This window comes from Pangasianodon hypophthalmus, chromosome 9, assembly GCF_027358585.1.
Source record: "Pangasianodon hypophthalmus isolate fPanHyp1 chromosome 9, fPanHyp1.pri, whole genome shotgun sequence".
Taxonomy (NCBI): Eukaryota; Metazoa; Chordata; class Actinopteri; order Siluriformes; family Pangasiidae; genus Pangasianodon; species Pangasianodon hypophthalmus.
In genome coordinates, this window is record NC_069718.1 from 5,372,259 (window position 1) to 5,392,799 (window position 20,541).

The 20,541-nt window shown below is 38.0% G+C and overlaps 1 protein-coding gene across 1 annotated transcript; it reads left to right on the forward strand.

Moving 5' to 3' along the window:
* The first annotated feature begins 981 nt into the window (after positions 1 to 981).
* Positions 982 to 19,276, forward strand: zc3h12ab (zinc finger CCCH-type containing 12Ab). The gene is made up of 6 exons (XM_026947390.3): positions 982 to 1,219; positions 5,675 to 6,204; positions 11,536 to 11,675; positions 17,331 to 17,565; positions 17,719 to 17,819; positions 18,192 to 19,276. Exons 2-6 carry the CDS (start codon positions 5,708 to 5,710, stop codon positions 19,103 to 19,105), a joined length of 1,887 nt encoding a protein of 628 aa, XP_026803191.3. The 5' UTR covers positions 982 to 1,219; positions 5,675 to 5,707; the 3' UTR covers positions 19,106 to 19,276.
* Positions 19,277 to 20,541: the final 1,265 nt, after the last annotated feature.

The following is a 20,541-nucleotide window of genomic DNA, read 5'->3' on the forward strand; positions in this document are numbered from 1 at the left end:
AAAACCTTACATTTCATTATTTCGAGATAACTCAAAACTCAGTATTTGGAGATATAATGGAGATATCATTATCTCGAAATAATGAAATGTTGGGTTGAAATAACAACAAAATATCTTCATACAGTGTTATAAAATCTAAATAATGAGATATTAACACAAAATAATGATATCATATGTCCAGACTGTGAGTAATTAAGTCGGAATGATGAGATCGCACTACAGCTTCTTTATTGAACATATTCATATTATTTAGAACTTTAATGCTGCCAGACAAAATTTCTTACACCAAATGCACTTCTTTTCAAACATTACATGGTTTCAGTGCTTTTTTGTTCTTAGTTTGTTCCAGAAGGTTTCTGTATAATTCTGTATAAATATAAAATGTACATACAAAACATTTGGTTTTACAAAGACTCCACTTCTTCTTGTTTATATGGTATTGAAAAGAAATAACTGCACAATGCATTGTTCCAAAATGTCATTCTGAAAATGAAAAAGCACATCAAATGCACAAAAACTTCTATCACACATCCCAGTTTCTAAATGTGTGTAAAATAATATTGAGTAAGATATAACTTCAACAGCCTGGGTTTCAGGGCAGCACTGTATAAAATAAAATAAAATAAAATATTGGAGGGGATAAACTGGGATTTGCTTGCACGTGAGGATAATCTGTGGTCATGCTGATATTGGTTTGTTTGTTTGTTTGTGTCAATGCGCGGGATTTTTGTTAGATCAGACTTGCTCCTGACTTCTCCCCACTTCCCCGCACACCCTGCCTGCGACCTGTGCTTTTGGAGAAGCGCGGCGCAAACCGGTGGCTACCCAGAAACCCTTTCTGTGCGCCTCCAGGCAAATCCGATTACGCACACTTTCGCAGACGTGTAAACAAATGAGCCTGCTGCAGCTCGTGCACACGAGTGTCTACATGCGCACTCTTTCTGTACACGTCACCGTGGTGTGCTTCCGGAAGGCGGGACCGTGCAGGCTTTAAGAGCGAGTTTTGGCACAGGGCCGCGCTCTGGAGCGACATGGAGACGAAGTGGCACTGCGCTCAAGCTTCTTTCTGATCATTTCCTTCAGAAGTTTCTCACTGACCAGACATGTGACTGGAAAGCCACTTTACGCGCGGTGGTAACTGGAAGCAGAGGATTTCACCTCAATCAGACTACTCAAGTTTCTTCACTTTGGTTAAGGATCGACGCAGATCCCTGAGCAGGTAAATCCAGTTGAAACTGTTCTTTTCTCTTCTACCTTTTAAGAGTAAAGGTTTAAAAGTACAGTGGTTTTTAAGGTCAAATTATACTACATACTTTATACACTTTATACTTATATATATACTTTAAATCATTTTAAAGGAGAAAGATCTCCTCTGCTCTGAGTCTTTTTAATCAAATCATTTTTATATAAACTGAGGATATTTGTGTGTAAACAGTAAATACCAACTGGTTTTCTAACACAGCAGCTCTGACAATAGTGTAGCAGGAAATCACAGGCTTATGTGAACCAGTATAAACCAAAATAAAGCAATATAAACCAATTACAGGTTTATATAATGCGCTCGTGTTAATATGTTATCAATTCACTAAGACTACAGCTGTAAAGTTTGTTTCTTTTCATTAAGGATCAAGGCTGATCCCTGAACAGGTAAATCCAGTCCAGTTCAAACGCACATACAATCAATTATGTCTTTTTATACTCAGAAATAAATTTCCCATATTGTACTCTTCCTTGTCACTAGGGTTGTACCATCAAGGTTACATCGCATGTACCTGGAAAAGTAGGGGTTAATTAACTTTTAGAGTAAAGCTTTAAAGATACATCCCTGATCCTTAAGCTCCAGTTATGTACAAGTGAGGTACAAATAGAGAGGTACAAACAAGGACAACATCGACAAAAGCTTGACAGTGAGACAGTGATATGAAGCAGCTGATAGGTAGACAGGATCCCACCCGTAACCTGCAACTCTCAACTCGCAAAATACAGTCATGAGGGCTTAGGCCCTTAGGCTGACGAGGTTCATAGGGAGCGATACCCTTAACGGAGTAGGCAGGAGACGTGACGTACTCCGCTGAACATCGAGTCAGAATGACTTCTTCAGCATAGCTAAGGGGTGGCGCAATGTCCAAGGCAGAGTCCAAGAGCGGAACGATAGCCAACATGATGCACTGTGACGTCCTCAGAGGAGCCGGGTGGTGTAGCGGAGTCAGGTGGCGTAGCTATGTTCTCAGAGGAGCCGGGTGGTGTAGTGGAGTCGGGTGGCGTAGCTATGTTCTCAGAGGAGCCGGGTGGTGTAGTGGAGTCGGGTGGCGTAGCTATGTTCTAAGAGGAGCCGGGTGGTGTAGCGGAGTCGGGTGGCGTAGCTATGTTCTCAGAGGAGCCGGGTGGTGTAGCGGAGTCGGGTGGCGTAGCTATGTTCTCAGAGGAGCCGGGTGGTGTAGCGGAGTCGGGTGGCGTAGCTATGTTCTCAGAGGAGCCGGGTGGTGTAGCGGAGTCGGGTGGCGTAGCTATGTTCTCAGAGGAGCCGGGTGGTGTAGTGGAGTCGGGTGGCGTAACTATGTTCTCAGAGGAGCCGGGTGGTGTAGTGGAGTCGGGTGGCGTAACTATGTTCTCAGAGGAGCCGGGTGGTGTAGCGGAGTCGGATGGCATAATTATGTTCTCAGAGGAGCCGGGTGGTGTAGCGGAGTCGGATGGCATAATTATGTTCTCAGAGGAGCCGGGTGGTGTAGCGGAGTCGGATGGCGTAGCTATGTTCTCAGAGGAGCCGGGTGGCGTGAGCCCTGATAACGTCCTGTTCAGGGCAGAGGGGCAAAGGGACGTCCTCAGCCGGACAGAGAGGCAGAGCGATGTTCTCAGCAGGGCAGGGAAGGCGGGAGATGGTCCCAGCCTGGTCCGGAGCTCCCTCCTCCAAAAATTTTCTCAGGGGGCACATGGCCTCGAGCCATTCCAGCGTGGCATTGATCCATTCCTTCCTCCCCTGTTGTTCCCACATCATGCGGTTCCTACTCAGGAGCCCCTGATGGAACTCAAAAAAATCTGCTGTATCCATTGGTCAGTCAGGCTTTGTGTCAGGTACTGGTAGTGGAGGCATATGCGAGTGCAAATACAAGTAATTATGCAAAGTACAAATAAAACAAACCAAAGGGTGAACACAAGAACCATAAACATGAACTAAGGCAGGAAACTATAAATGACAGCTTGGCACTCACGACAACGACACAACCACAACGACAAAAGCTTGACAGTGAGACACAGAAAAACTAGAACTTAATGTTAGAGTTGCTAACAAGGCATAACCAGACACAGGTGAGAGTGATTAGTGACAAGATCATGTGACATGCTGGGTAGTGTAATTCTTTTACCATGACACCAGTTAATAACTCAATAAATACAAAGATAGTTTTTTCCTTATTTAATTGCCATTTTATCCATTTTTCTGTGGCACTCAATAGCGATTAAACTGTAGTAAAATACAATAAATTTCGTGTGTTCATTTTTTTTGATTAACTGTGTATTACGAGGTGACTGTTTATGGTTTGACAAATTTACATACTTCTATATTGACAGTTTTATAGACCCAACGTAAAAACATATCACGGCTGAGCAGCTTGGTTTGTTTTAACCTAAAACCTAAATTGGGAAAAGTTTCAGTCAATTTTTTATTTTAGGTGAAAATCAGTCTTTAGGATAAGACCTTGAGGTTCAGCTTCAAGCTGTGTATTTTTGTCTTATTAACTTCTAGAGAGAGGAAAAAAAGAGATGCCGATAAAGGAAAAGACTGTTTATAGCTGCTATTACATAAGTGTGAACAGGAACTTGTGTTGCAGACGTTGCACCACTTTAATAACTATAAATGGATACAAAGCACAATGAGACGTTCTTAAATAAAGAAAGAAATTTAATTGTTGGCAAATGTCTCTGGTATAAGAGGAGTAAAACACTCATTGTAATCTTTGTTGATTATTTTCCCATAGCAGCAAGCCTTAAGTGTATTGCTCCTTACATAGTGAACCTATCGCTGTCAGTAACTGCTCTCATGTCCAAGCTTAATAGTAATATATAATAGTAATATATAAAGCACAGTAAATATCCACAATCAATGTATTACTCATCAGTCTTGCTCTTTGCTTCTTCTAACTCACCACAATAAATAAAGGCTTTGGTAATTACGCTACAGTTTAATTCATCATTTCTGTTAGGCAAACCTTTCAGTGAAATTTACATAATTCGTTGATCCGAATAAATTAAACACAAAAATAAATGTCCTTAATATGAAGTGATCTTGATATACATGAATAGAATCGATTACATTTGGTATGTTTGTGCTAACATAGTTCACATATTTAACACAAACATATTTTATTAATATTATGATAACTAAGTCAATTCATCATCATAAATCTGGTCTAAAGTAACACCACACTTCAGGTTAAATGTATAGAGACATAAAATGAAATGTTCTTTCACTTACATGAGCTATGAGATCAAATAAAAAGTCTGATGTGTTAGATAAGGACATCATGCAGAACTAAAGTTGCTGTGATGTCTGATTTAACTGAATAATATAATTCATTAATATTTGAGCCTTAATATTAGGGATATACTGATCCCATAGAAGCCTGATATTCTGGATCAGTTTGCTCAGAAATTTGAGCAAAGATATCAGATTTGGCTTCTGATTTATGTGTTTATTCCAATGTTTTTTTCCTACGTATACATAGCATTCATGATTTTGCTTTCTTTCAGTACAAAGTAGCTCACTTACATCAAAAAAGTCTGTATTTTATCAATGCTGGGTTTTGGTCGATACTCAGAGCTGATAACGTTTTCTTACTGAAAATGAAAACAAATGGGAAGTTCCCTAGTAAATATGTCTACTTGGTCTTTCAGTTTGACTTAGTTTGAAATTTTCACTTCATAAGAAATTTGATTCATCATTTTCATTTCTGTTCAGTAAATCTCAGTCACAAATTAATGAGAACAGAACTACTGATGGAGTTTTTTTTTCTTCAGAACACAATGATAGTGCAGTATGATGTTACTATCAGAACGAGTGCATTAATATAAATTAATATAAATTAATATAAACCTGTGATTTGCAGCTGCACTACTTTCAGAGATGCCGTTATAGAAAATTAATACGTGATCAGTGAGAAATGAGAATTCAGTAAGAAATGTCATTTTAATGAGAATGTAACTACATGTATTTTCTATCAGTTAATGAATAAGATAAATAATTGAATAATAAACTGGGAATTATATACACTGTATGTATGTATATATATGTTGCTACTAGAACATGTAGGAAAATATTTATCACAATACTTATAGATGGTTTCTTTTAGGATATTTATTTAGTATCAATTTGAAGCATGTACAGCACAATAATCAAATAGCAATGACACAAAGGTAAGCTCAAGGGGATTTTGTAAAAAAAAAAAAAAAATACTATTTAAAACCTGGAAGAAAAGAAATCCAACACCCAATCTGCTACTTGTTACTTTGAGAAACAATGGAGTTGGTCAAGGTTATAAAATTACTGATGATATCATCCACCTTTAGAATATAGTGTCTTAAATGAAACCTGTTCTTATTGCCAGAGGACATATTCGCCATTGGAACTCCCCAAAATGCAAATGATCTCTCACTGCACGCGTATTTCTCTTCTTCGCAGGTGTGTGCAGTCAGGAGAAGACCTGTTCTGAGTATGAGTATAGGCGCCAGTCTCATCCCTGCTGCCTTTCCTCCAGTTTTGGATAATTTCCTTTGGTCTGATTGTTGCAGCACTGTGTGTGTGTCCTCCTTCGTCCACGCAGACTCACTCACATGGGCGTCTTCGCTCCATCCATCCAAACTTTGTGTTAGAATGGAACAAAATCAGCCCGAGGAGCAAGCGGACCTGACCTCTGAATTTCAGTCTCAGCTGGATCTGTTTAGGAAGTTGGGCTTCTCTGATGCTCAGGTCCGAGCTGTGCTACTCAAGCTGGGCCTCCACACCGACACCAACCGGATTCTGGGAGAGCTGATACAGGTGAGAGCGGCAGAGACAGAGGGTTTCCTCGGTCCGCCAGCGCTGGTTCCACATGGTGAAAGTCAGAGGAAAAGTCACAGCATTTCGTCTCTACCTACTGAACAAGAGGACGCAGTCCAGGACGAAGACGCCCTCAAGCCGATAGTGATAGACGGCAGCAACGTAGCGATGAGGTGAGTCAATAATACAGGGCATGTACGAAGATGTTGTTTGGGAAAGTGAACATGGACATTGTCAAAGGCACCTAATATCAAAAAATCTAAATATAGTTTGAGCATAGAAACTAATGTAGAGATGTAGAAATTATACTTTAAATGTAAATGTTAATAATAACAATCTAAAACGGGAGCTTGCTAGGTACAATATCAACAACTATAAATAATGACTTGTAATACAAGATCAACAGCTATAAATTATGACTAGTATTGCAATATCAGTGACTATTAAATAATGACGTATTACAATGTCAACTATAAATCATGACTAGTAAATAATAAATAGTCGTAAATAATGATTAGTGTTACAATATCAGCGAATATCGCCAACTGTATCTAACAGCTAGCACTATGATATCAAAAACTATTAATAACAACTAGCATTACAATACCATATACCATCAATGACTATAAATAAGGACAAGTGTTATGATATGCCTACTGATACAATGTCAGTGGTTAAAACTAATGACTAGCATTACAGTATCAAGGACCATAATTACAACTAGCTTTACATTAATACAAATAACGGCTAGTATTATGATATCAATGACTATAAACAATGACTAGCATTACAGTATTACAGATTGTAAACAGTAACTAGTGATGCAACATGAACAACTATAAATAATGTCTAGTGATATAAATACAGTAGTAATGACTATAATTAATGACTAGCAATACACTATATTATAGCTATAAACCGTGACTAGTGATTCAGTAACAATTAGTGATTCAATTAGGATTGCTGACTATCAGCAGTAATTTACTATATAATAATGATGATACAATATCAAAGACTATTAATATCAAAGACTACTATTAATAAGTCTTCCTAAAATGGATTTCGTGAGCTCTAGCATTTAGGAGATTGTGCTGATAGGAGTGTTCTTGAAAGTAACTGACAGAAGAACATTTTGTACTCTCATGCGTGCTTCACCTCCTCCCCTCCATACCCCTTCTGACTGCTCTGAGCATGAGTTATTATTACAGGATTACACATTTCCTTTTACCCAATAATGTAAAAGTTGAAATTGAAGTTTTTGCAGCAGGGAGTGAACAGTAAAATGTTGATACATTTTAATGCTAACATTACACTTAATTTGATTAACACTCTGAAATATCATTTGCTTGTTTAACCTATCAATTTACTCAGTATAGTAGCAGTCTAGTTTGTTGCTAATATATTGTTGTATGGATACTCTTAATTGTAATTAACACCTTGGATTTGGTTTAATTTAACAATATAGTTTTGGTTTAGATTTGGTTTAATTTAACAATATAGTTTTAACAGCTTATAAAATAGCACTTGATCCAGCACATTCTATCATTTTGCATTTTATGTTTTCATATACATTTCTGACAGTTTCTTGTACATGCTTCTTCTTGTACAACTTAATGTCACTTAAGCCACAAGATACTGAAATTGTAAAGTGTGTGTGGGACATAGGTTATTTGATCACGCTTTTATTTTGCTATTTTGAGCTGTCGAATAATAAAATAAAGCCAATGTTTTTTGTAAAGATGTAATGAAAGTGTGATGATGGTTTGAAGGATAAGCCGACCGAGCACTCTTCTACAACTCTTACAGCTCAGAAAAAACTTTGAATGGACTTTCAACTTTGAATAATGAATTAATAGTGTCATAATTATGTATTTAATATTGTATTTAATATTTAATATAGTTTTTGGAGTGTATTTACAGCTCAGAACATGAAATTCAGCATGATATATAGTGTATTATAACTGTCAGACAGTAGCGCTGGACTCTTTTGGAGGTCTGAATACTGATTTTGGTATTAAATCTTCACTACATGCACTTAACTCTGAATATACAGCTGTTCGTGATGAGGAGGTTGGCAGTTGTGGGCCGTTCTAAGATGTTGTTGTTGTTGTCTTTCCCTACTTCGCTAATGTTTGTTTAACTTGTTATGTAATGTTAATAACAATAACGATACAGTAAAAGAGCTTTTACAGATAACCTGTTTCACAGATTATCTGTAAAATCTTTTTGACTCTGTTATATGCAAATTCTTGTTTGTTGAGCTCGCAACTATGTGAACAATCTGCTGCATGAATGATTGAAGCACACTGAAACTTAAGAAAGCACTGTATACATATCGAACAAAGACTCATTCATGTAATGTGTCATTAGATATGGATTAAGAAAAGGTTTAAAAGCGGACTAACACATGCTCATTATAAACTATTTTACATGTGACTGAAATAATACGTTTGTTTGATGGATTAGCGTGTCACTGTTTAAACTTAACTCTTTTATGGGAATGTTTAGCTAAAAGCTGTGTAAGAGTGTAATACAAAACAAACCCCAAACAATGATTAGGTTTCACTCCTATTTTTATTTCTTTTATGATATCATAAGTTTATTATGATACAGATCATCTGTAATCGAGCAACTGTTGGCAATGGCAACATAAGACAATATGTGTTTTGTGCTCGCGTGCATGATCATGTGTGTTTCAGATTATTTGAGCAGAATGTGTGTCAAATCTCGTTTGATCCAGTGTTTCAGGTCTGTATTGGATCAGTGCATCCCTAATGATTATATTAATTATATAAGGATTAAAACCTGAGTTATTATAGGAAACTAATCAGCAACAGGGTGGCGTGATGAAGCGGAGTTACTCTTGCCACAAAGAAGTTGATTATTTTTCTATAACACAACATCCCGGAGTGTTTTGTTCCACAGTAATTTGCCAACAATTATATATATATATATATATATATATATATTAAAATAATGAACGGCACCATAGTTTTTTTTTATCTGTTTATAGTTACATTTAATGTTGTGGAACACCTGGGAAACAAGTTAGTTCCAATTATCAGTTACGTTATAGCAGCTATAAACGTTGTTCTCTTGCTTTCTTCTGTGTAAGTTGTTACTAAAGAAAGTTTAATGTAAACCTGTGATTTGCAGCTGCAGTACTGTCAGTGCTGCTGTTATAAAAAATTAATCAACCTTCTGACCAATCAGAACCAGAATTTAACAGCGCTGTGGTGTAAACAGAGTTTCCTTCAGCACACTTACTAATGTGAATTGGTCTAATGGCTTCATTTACCCATTAAAATGATTAAATATTGATAGGAAATGAGTTAACAGAAACCATTAAGCCTGTTCCCATTATAACCTGTTGCTTTTTTAAGCACAGTTAAACTGTTATATACTCACGTAACTTTGTAGGAATCAGATGAAGGAAGGAAGGAAGGAAGAGCAGCCTTAGTAACATGACCATAGAGGTGTGCACAGTCATATATCCCATATATACAATTTCATGTTTTATACTGTGAATTTAATTCTTTATGCTCCAGATATTGCATGATTTATTCTTCATATATTCCTTGCTTTATATAATGTTTATATTGTTTTCAAATATATTGCTCTTTGTAACATAGATATCTCTGTAGGTTTATACCTAAAGAGGTTTAAACTATCATCTTTACCTCTATTAATATTAACAGAGTTTATTAAAATATAACAGCCAATGTCACCTTGTTTTAGATTTACAAACAGTTAATTTTAATACTTTCACCTTATTCCTAATAAGGTTAGGATAGGATATCAAAAATGACCCTTTTTTATTTAAAAAAAGAAAAACTTTAGCACATAAAAAGCTTCATGCTGGAAAAATCATTTTGCAATCAAACTTTTTTTTTTCTAAAAAAAAAAAAAAAAATGCAAAGAGAATGTATTTTCCAAGGCGGGTACAAACAGTTCACTAAAGCCCAGGGGCGAATATTACACTGAGGACATATCATGTCTCATTCTCCTTCTATGCAAATTCACCTCCGCCCTTGTCTGAGGAGACACGCCATCCGAACGGGATGAGGAAAGGCACGGTGCCAGAACTGGCCTGACTGCATGGTAACTACTTCCACTTTTTTTGGATTTGCCTTGACACCATGACCCAAGATCCTGTTTGACAAAGCAAAAAAGGACCATTCACACATCGACTTCAAAAGTTAACTCACAAAGCCAGGTTTGTCGGGGAAGAATCCTTGTGAAAATGTGCAGGATTAAGATTATGAAGCAACAGATTAAGCAGCTAGAGTGATGAATTTGTCAGAGGCGATAAATTAAAAGAAAAAATTGTGGCTCTGTTATGCTCTGGGGGGCATTTATTTATTTTGCTGGCATGGTTTGGCACTACGTAGAGGGAATTATCACTGCAAATCAATACTGAAGTTCTTCTTTCGGATCATCTCTTTCCTATGATAATACTTTTTTTATCCTGATGGGCGTGGTCTCTTCCAGGATGACTCCGCACCCTTCCTTAGGGCCCTATGGCTCACTGAATAGTTTGATGAGCAGATTTAATCTTCTATAACAGCAGCTTTGACTCTGTTATTTAATATGCTGCTTTTGCATGACATTCATACCTTTCTTTGGAACATTTTTAATTTTTTGGAAAATGAAAGCTTGTAATTGTGTCCTTTTCTATTGACAGTAAAGCAGAAGGCATAACATAAACATCTATGTCAAAGAAAAAAAATAATTTGACACACGTCTGTGTGTAATCAGTGGTTGTCAATGGTTTTGGTAGGCAAAGCTGTAACTTTATGTTTAACGACACGGGAAAACACCCTGAAGTTGAATATTTTACTATAATAGTATGGCACGGAGTGTTTTATTCTTTACTTATTTACTGTTTTAAGAGATAGGCTGAGTTTTATTAATTTAGTTTTTGCTGTTCATTTGAGGTACATCATGCAACATCGTTCAAATGATCACTAACACATCTCAACAGCATTTTCAGCATTTCTGCATTTTATAGTATTTATTTATTTTCATTTTTTGTCCAAATTTCCAAAATCTTTATTTATGTCTATGAATTTTTATCGTTTCAATTTGAGTTTTTGTTAACTACAGTAATCCATAGTAAAACCTCAGGAGTGTGAAAAACCTCTTACGCATAGCTGTGGTTTAGATGCGTTCCGTAATTCATCATTCTCTTCCGGCTGAAATTTTGGACAGCCCGAGGTTACAGGTGTGATCTTTCCACTGAGCTGACATTGTGGATTATATCATTTGACATAATGTGAATTGTATGTGTGTGGTTGTGTTTGATATTCTGAAATACTTGGAAATTTGAGGTTATAAATCTACATTATGCCTGTTTGACATGTAAGAAGTCTTTATTTTTATTTATTTCTTTTCTTAAAAAAAAAAGAACTGCAATTCTTGAGTAAACTTGAGTACCAAGTGTCTACTGAAGAAACTCCCTGTAAAACAAAATTCTCCTTCATTCTTTTTTTACCTCTGCTCAGTCACGGGAACAAGGAAGTTTTCTCCTGCCTGGGAATCCAGCTGGCTGTGAAGTACTTCCTGGATCGAGGGCACACAGATGTTACTGTGTTTGTGCCATCGTGGAGGCGGGAACAACCCAGGCCGGACGTGCCGATCACAGGTGAGACAGAAGGAAGAAGGAACACGTTTCACTTCCTGTTCATGTTTCTGGAAACCAGTCAGTTCAGTTAGGTTAAAAAAAAATTTGCATTGACATCTATTCATTTGGTTAAAGCTTTATACAAAGCAACTTAAAAGTGAAGCACAAAAAAGACTCCACTTGAGTTGTGTGTGTGTTGAGTGTGGAAATAAGAATTAGGCATTAGGAAGAATTAGGAATTAACATCACTTATAGAGCTGTTAACGCACAGAAAAAACACAATCTGTTCAGTGAACACACACACACACACACCAATTAAGCACGTCAGATAGTCACAACTCTTATGAGTTGAAGAATTTTTTAATAATGATAATAATAATAAGAAGAAGAAGAAGTAAAAATACTGATCATGTGATCTCCCAAGATGGTGGAACTTATTGCGATGTCATTTTCCGTATTATGAAATTTGTATGATGAAATTTTATGAATCATAAAGCCACAATCAGATTTGCAAATCTGCACAAAGTGCAAATTTCTTATTAAAGCAACAAATCCTGTCAGGCATCACAATTGGAGAAAACATTGCTACTACATTTTATAAATCACGATATGCGGCTCCAGAGAACCGAGGAGGCGGGGCTGAATTCAAAACTCTGCACATAAAATCTGTAAGTGGATAATGCACAAGCTGAATGGGTCAATAATGATTTGTGAAAATCCCATGAGAGCACAACATTTGCTACGTACTGTGTAGGGGGTGAGTGATATTGCCAAGGAAGAGTGTATCGTGATATTTAGGTTCGCTAACAAAGTGCAAGCAAGACAGTAATGCTTGACAGTAATATCTGACTAGTGTCACTGTACTAGTTACTGAATAACATGATTTAAACTCCTTCCTTGATTAACATAAATTAAACTGCGAACACTCTATCTGACCAATCAGAATTCAGAATTCACCGTATGAATTTGCAGTTCCTAAATCTCTGATAATGATGCTGCATTCACTCACAATTACTTCTAACAGGAAGTAATTAGATAGCTACACAACTTTCTTTTGTGACACATTTGCATGAGCTGAAACACAGGCTCAGTGTTTGCACAGGTTTCTAGGAAGCATTCATGCAGAACTGAAGTTGTACAGTCTTGCCTACAGTCAAATAATTTGCATGTTAGTCAAGCATTTAGAAACATAAAAGACGTTGCTCTTCATACTTCGTATGTTACAGTATGATGCTTTTGTTAGATGGTAATTACTCCAAAAAAGAAAGGGAAACAAACACTCATCTAAAATGTCAGCTAGAGAAACAATGTGATTTGCGTGGATACCTAGTGCTTAGCTGATGAGAAGCTGGAGTATTTATTTATGCCTCATATTTGGCACACACACACACAAACACACACACACACACACACACACACACACACACACACACACACATACACTTATCCAGACAATGCTTTGTTGTTTACTTGGAGTCACATCTCCTTATTATGGTAGTGCAAATCATTGCATCAAATTTAAAGATACCAATAAAGATAGTAATTAATTTTTTAATGATAAGATAACCCAGAGCATTTAACATTTAAATGCAAATGTCAAACATTATCTATGGTGAATAATAAATGGTTTAAAATAAAATGTTTTTAATGCCATTGAAATTTACCTAGGAACACCTCGATGTTTTTAACCTGATAAAGATTGAGAGTGCATTGACGTACATGTATGAATAAATTCACAAATGTATAAATGCTCTCATGTGCTTGAACAATCCGACTTCACCCTTTCACTCGACTGCCAGTATGGTATGCTATTACAAAAAAGGCAAGAGGCTGCATGTTTCCAATTGAAAAGTCCCATTTTTAATGCAGAAAATAATGATCAGGGTTCTGTTTAAGTGCTCAATAATGTGGTGGGTCTTAAGTCTGTGTTTGAAGACAGTAGATGCCAGTATTAAAAAAGTCTTAATGCTCATTTTGCTTGCATCTTAAATGGGCCAAATTTGTTTTATAATGTCTTACATAAGTATTCACATCCCATAAACATTTCCACATTGTATATTGTTACAAATTGGAACTGAAATGGAGTTAAATGGGACTATACATGATGTGGGCAAAAGTTTGTTGACACCTGATCCTCACACCCATATGTGGTTCTTCCCCAAACTGTTGCCCCAAAGTTGGGAGCATACACTTGTCTAGAATGTTTTTATACTGTATGGTGTAGCATTGTGATTTCCTTTCACTGGAACTCAGTGGTCCAAACCTTTTCCAGCATGACGATTCCCCTGTGCACAAAGCGAGCTCCATGAAGACATGGTGTGTGAAGGTTGGAGTGGAAGAACTCGAGTGTCCTGCACAGAGCCCTGACCTCAACCCCACTGAACACCTTTGGGATGAACTGCAACACCGACTGCACCCCAGACCTCATCCAACATCAGCGCCAAACCTCTTGCACTCTTGTGGCTGAATGAACACAAATCCCCCCAGCCACGCTCCAAAATCTAGTGGAAAGCCTTCCCAGAAGAGTGGAGGTTATTATAACAGCGAAGGGGGGAGTAACTCAGTATTAGTGTCCATGGTTTTAAATGCGATGTTCAATATTCAAGTGTGCACATACTTTTGGCCAGATGGACTATGTCATGAATCTACACGAAATAGATATTACTTTTGCAGTTTGTAAATAAAAATTATTATTTACAAATTAAAAATGTTAAATTTGTGGTTTCATAACTATTCACCCCTTTTCTGTGAAACCCCTAAACTAGTTCAAGTGCTACTATTAGTCATCAGAAGTCACATAATTAGTTGAAGGGAATCGACCATTTGCCATTAAAGTGTCACATGATCTCAATATGAAATACACATATTCCTGGGAGAACCCAGAGAGAACATACCTAAATAAAAAGCAGAATGAAGAACAAAGAGTTTGGTTATAAAAAATAATCTCAAACTCTTAATATACCATTTTTAAAAATGGAAATAATATGGCAAAACCGTGACTCCACATAGAGGAGGCCTTTTACCAGGAATCAGTGACTGGATAAAGAAGGCATTGGTCAGAGAAGCAACCAAGAGGCCAAGGGTAATTCCTAAGAAGCTGAAGAGATGGGAGAAGCTGTTCACAGGACAACCATAGCCTGGAAACTTCACAACACTAGGATTTATGAAAGAAAAGAAACCCATTATTGAAAAAATATTAAATCCTGTTTGGTATTTGCCAAAAGGCACTTTGGAGACTCAGCAAATGTGGGAAAAGGGTAAATTTTGGTCTAATGAGACCAAAATTGAAGTGCTACATTTGATGGAAACCCAACAAAGCTCATCACCCTGCAGACACCATCTCCATAGTAAAGCATGGTGGTGATATCAGCAAGGACTGGGAAACTGGTCAGGCTTGAGGGCATGATGGATGGAGCCAAATACATGGCAATCCTAGAAGAAAACCTGTTCTAGTCTGAAAGAGACTTTAAACTGGGACAGAGCATCACCTTCCAACAGGGCAACAACTGTTAGAATACTGCCAAAGCTACACTGGAGTGGTTTAAAACCAAGAACCAAGTATGTGATGGAATGACCCAGTCAAAGGCCATATATCAGGCCGATTGAGACTCTGTATATCCCTATTCAATCTACCAGAACCTGAGTAATTTTCCCAAGGAGTATGTGAATATTTATGTAACCAACAAGCCAGCATTTTTGTGTAATTAATCTTTGTGTCATGATAAAAAGGTTAGACCCAATTAAGTCCATTTGAGTTCCAGGTTGTAACACTACAAAATGTTCAAGATGTACAAAAAAGTTCAAGGGGTGAATACTTATGCAAGGCACACAGAGCATGTGTCCTAAAAAACTATGGCTTTGAATTTATTTTTGAATACCTTTAGACACCCTCTTGTCGAGTCTTTAGAGGATGCTAGATTGAACAAGAACCTTAGTGATCTTTCAAGTGGTATGACTTAGTAGCTGAAACACAGCACACCAAACAGAAAGACAGCTGCTGTCAGGAAAAACCCGAGTGTTACTGGATTGTAAAGTGGATGATAAATGTTGTGTATTTTAGTCACCATGGTTTTGTTTGAACACCCCAGATGCAGAACTGAAAAGTTTTATTTTCATGTTGAACTTCCTTGCCAAAAGAGAGAGAACAAAGGACGAGAGAGAGAGAGAGAGAGTGAGAGAGAAAAAGAGAGAGACTTTAGAATGTAGTTGTAACTGTAGATTAACGTGCCATCTGTTGGTCACGTGTATGGATTCTCAAACGCTGGTTCTAAAGGAAACAGCTGTGCAAACCGCCAGGAAAGGGCTGCTTTGCTTTTCCTTGTTGGCCAACCTGAACAAGCCTTATCTAAAAACAGTTGAAATTACTCAGAGCTCAAATACTTCTTAAAGCCTGAAGACAAACTGCTGTGTGATCATGCGGTTCACTGAACTTGACCTGTCTTATTTACTGTTTAATGTTAGTCTGGTATGTGCAGACTTGCCAAAAGCTAGGAGTTTGTTACTGGGAATTTTTGTGGTTAGGGAAATATATTAGATAATTTGGTTATCTGTAGGTGTCATGGTTGTGCTTTCCAACAGGTCAGATGTTCTTAATTTTTTTACAGTCAGGGATTCCTTTAACTGTAAAAAAAAAAAAAAAAAAACACAGATCCACTTAAAACAGATTTATATTACAAGAAAACTATAAAAAAATAAGGCACATTATTTAAATGTGTACTATAATATTTTGCCTATTTATTGGTGGCAGAGAGTTCTTTTTAATTACTGAACCCAACCCATCCGTCTAGTTTCCATACCGCTTATCCTACACAGGGTTGCAGGGAAGCCTGGAGCCTTTCCCAGGGAACTCAAGGCACAAGGCAGGGGACACCCTGGACAGGACAATCGCACACACATTCACATGCACCATGTGCCACCAATCAGCCAACAACACATCTTTAGACTGGGAGGAGAACGGAGTACCCAAAAGCATGGGGAGAACACAAAACTCCACACACACAGGGCAGAGGTGCGATTCAAACCCCCAACACCGGAGGTGCGAGGCAAACGTACTAACCACGAATCCACCATGCCCCCCTAAACCCAACTCCTTTTTATTTAATTTTGTCATTAGATTCCAGTTGACATTATTTATAGGCCACTTATTAATGGTAAGTTGTGGTTTCCACCACTAACAAAACTAGAAAATTGGATACAACCTTATAGGCACAGAGGCCACACCTTTGCTGGGACTGACAGGCACAGAGACTATGCCTTATTTACTATGATTTGTGGGTACAGAGGCAACACCTAGTTTTCTGGGACTTATAGGCACAGAAGTCATGCATCATTTACCATTTCCTGGAACTTAGAGGTACAGAGGCCACACCTTATTCGCTGAGAATTATAGGCACATGGACTTACAGATACATTGGTTATACCTCATTCACTAGGACTGACAGGCACAAACGGTATGCCTACTTTATTGGGAATAATAGGCACCGAGGTCACACCTCTTTTACTGGGACTGACAGGCACAGACCAGTGCACCGATCTCAATTTGTGGCTCGTTCATCACCCTTTCTATCTTATACCACATTGCAAATTATGAAGCATTTCAATCAGCTGTGAAATGCAGAAGACAATAAATGGATGAAAACACATATGTGTGTCTGAATTTTGGTTTATTTATCACAGATCAGCAAATTCTTCGTGAGCTGGAGCGGAAAAAGATTCTAGTCTTCACTCCATCAAGGCGCGTGGCAGGAAAGCGGGTGGTGTGCTATGATGACCGCTTCATCGTAAAGCTGGCATATGATGTGGATGGCATCATCGTGTCTAATGATACCTACCGAGACCTGCAGGGGGAAAAACCTGAGTGGAAACGCTTCATAGAGGAGCGGTTGCTCATGTACTCCTTTGTCAATGACAAGTAAGTCACGTCTCAAAGCCTGCTAGGCTTTATTGACGCATATTAATTCTGAACACAGTAATTGATTTCACTAATAAATATTAGAAGTATGCATTCCTAAGTGGTAAAAAAACAGGCAGATTAATAAAATTGTCTTGTTCTTTGTTTTACAAGGTTTATGCTCCCAGATGATCCACTCGGGAGACATGGACCTACTCTGGAAAACTTTCTTCGCAAGACTCCTCGAGCTACTAAGAAACTCCCCTGCCCCTACGGTGAGTATCAAACAACTTTCCTCTAGCTCCTTAGAACAGCAAGCTCTTCATATGCAAATTTTGTGATTCTGCTGAGCTACACATGTGCCAACAATTCCACGTAGCTGTATAATCCATAGTTATGTGTTATAACCTGTAATTTGATTACTTTTATGACTGATTTGCTTGAAGTCTATGGCAAAGTTATCTGTAAACGTGGTATGTTGCACTGCATTATAAATTACTATATGTTTGTACTGTATACCTGTTACCTCTTGTCAGCTGATGGGTGGGGTACTCTTCCTGGGAACACAAACAGAGGTGTCATTTCAAAAGCCAACATTTTAGCATGAAACCATACTAAGTGTTTATTCTAACTGTTTTCAATTTAAGGTAAGAAATGCACCTACGGGATCAAGTGTAAGTTCAGCCACCCAGAACGTGGTAAACAATCCCAGCGTTCTTTGGCGGATGAGTTGCGTGAGAAAGCCAAAATGCCCTACTTTCTCCAGAAACCATCCATGGCAGGCCCAAACCCTTCCCAAGGAGCCTCTTTGGAGGAAGTCATGGAGCAAAAACTCACTCTCAATCAAAGTGGTCCACTCAAGAAGACCCACACCAGTGAGAATATGCTGGTGGTGAAGAACACACCACAGTCTACTTCAAGAAAGTCCCCTTCAAAGCGAGATCGTTCCGGACAGTACTCCCCACCAAATCCAGACTGCATCTCTGCTTCATTTCAGGAGTACTTGGACTCGGGCCTGGGCTCGTACGAATGCCACAGTGAGCACCAGTGTGGAGGAGAACAAAGAAAGTCCAAGAATCCTTCTAATGGATGGTTCAGACATCCTCCAACTTGCAGCCAGTCCTTAAACCAATCCAATTTACAATCCAATCCAGGTTACCATCCCCACCACATGAGTATAGCTGCATCCCAAAACCCAAGCAACATGCCATACTCTTACCCTCAATATCACTCCTATGGAGGAGCACCTTACCCACCAGGGAACTTTCCCCAGTATAGCGTACCCCATGAGTACCACCACAGAAGCATGCCTCCGCCTCAAAGTGGCTACTGGTCCGAGCCATACAGACACTTTGGCCACGTGCCTCCAGGACCTGTGCAGGGTGACAGCACTCCTTGGAACCATCCAATGCCGGAGAAGGAGCAGGTGAGGAAGAAGCTGCTAGCTGTTTTTAATGCCCGTCTTGTGGACAGAGCAATGGAGATGTTCCCAAACCTAATGGACCCTCAGAAACTGGCTGTGGAAATCATCAACTTGCAGTCATATGAGGGGGTTTTGTGACTTTTGCTGCCTCATGATTGGCTTGTAAAAATGTTCACACACTAGATAGTGTGTGCATGTATTGTATATTTCTACTGAAACAGTGGGCCACTCGATAATTGCTGTGTAGAATGGTCAGTTTCGGTGAAAGCCTTCTAAGATTATAAGGCTGAAAGTGAACGAGCAGATCATTATAACATTAAATAAAGCAAATGTTTATTGGATATGTATGTTCCACAACTGAAGCCGTGACATACAATTTAAATTGTTTAAAGTGACTTTTCCCATCCTTTTACTATTAAGCCCCAAAATCTACATTAAAAAATGTAATGAATAAAACACAACAGGGTCTGCTGTTATACGAAAATACTTAACAACAGGGAGTGTGATGCTCTTGCCTTTGATTATTTAGCTATCCCGTAGTGCTTCATTCCTCTTATACCATAGCGATTAGTCAGCTGTAACATTTTTACTTTTTTTAATGAGATGCTTTTTATCCGTTTATAGTTATGTTTAATGTTGTGGAACATCAACAAAACAAGTTAGTTCAGTTTGAAATTTGTGAATTCATTAGGGTAAAAACATAAAAAAATCTGGAAAATGTTTTGGTTATTGGGAAATGTACCCCATTCACACTGGTACATTTGGTTTTGTATGCCTCAAATGCTAACTGATAATGTTAGCATGTTCAAGATTGGGTGTTATCAAAATGCAGTTATTTTGGTAAATGTGTTATTGGTTGCATTGACCAGCCAGCCATAGTGTTTTTATCTGGATTTATTCCTCAGATATTGTTTTATAGGCATGGTGGCATGGAATGGTGTCATAATTGTCGTAATACTGTATATCGACTTATTTATATGTTATGTGTTATATGTTTGCTTTCTATTTTAGGCACCTTAATGATACACATTGTTTAGAATTTCACTGTGGTCTATGTTTTGTAAGTGCATATAGCTTTTAATGTTTAGTTAGTAAATAGCTTTTAAGTGCCTAATATGGTCTGTTGGCACTGTGTGCCTGAAACACCACTGAAAGTCTGAAAACTACCTAAAAGAGGTAGATGAGTGTATGCCCTGTGGGTTCTGGGTATTTTCCCATTCAGTATAATACATTAAATAGTCACATAGTCACTGTCTAATATAAGTCACATGAATTTTCTGTGCCATAGCACTCTGTGTTTACTGACTGTAAGAAACTTTTATGCAAAGCAGGATTGGCATGATTAATAGGATAAAAGCCACATTGACTGCACCCATGCTTAAGTGCTTTTAGCAATGCCAAGCAATATGCAGAAATGCATTTGAGGTTTAAAGTGATTTATGCAGGATTGCTATATTAAACTCCTGCCTCATTGAAGTGCTGCAGTTTGTAAGTGTTCTACAAATGAAATTATGACCTGCTGGCTCTAAACTGTCATGCAATAAAGGCAATATTATAACAACTCAAACTTTCAT

Coding starts and splice junctions, on each gene's coding strand:
- zc3h12ab (XM_026947390.3), top strand. CDS start 5,708: ATGAGTATAGGCGCCAGTCTCATCCCTGCTGCCTTTCCTCCAGTTTTG. Junction 11,676..17,330: donor GCCGGACGTGCCGATCACAG/GTGAGACAGAAG, acceptor TATTTATCACAG/ATCAGCAAATTCTTCGTGAG. Junction 17,820..18,191: donor GAAACTCCCCTGCCCCTACG/GTGAGTATCAAA, acceptor TTTCAATTTAAG/GTAAGAAATGCACCTACGGG.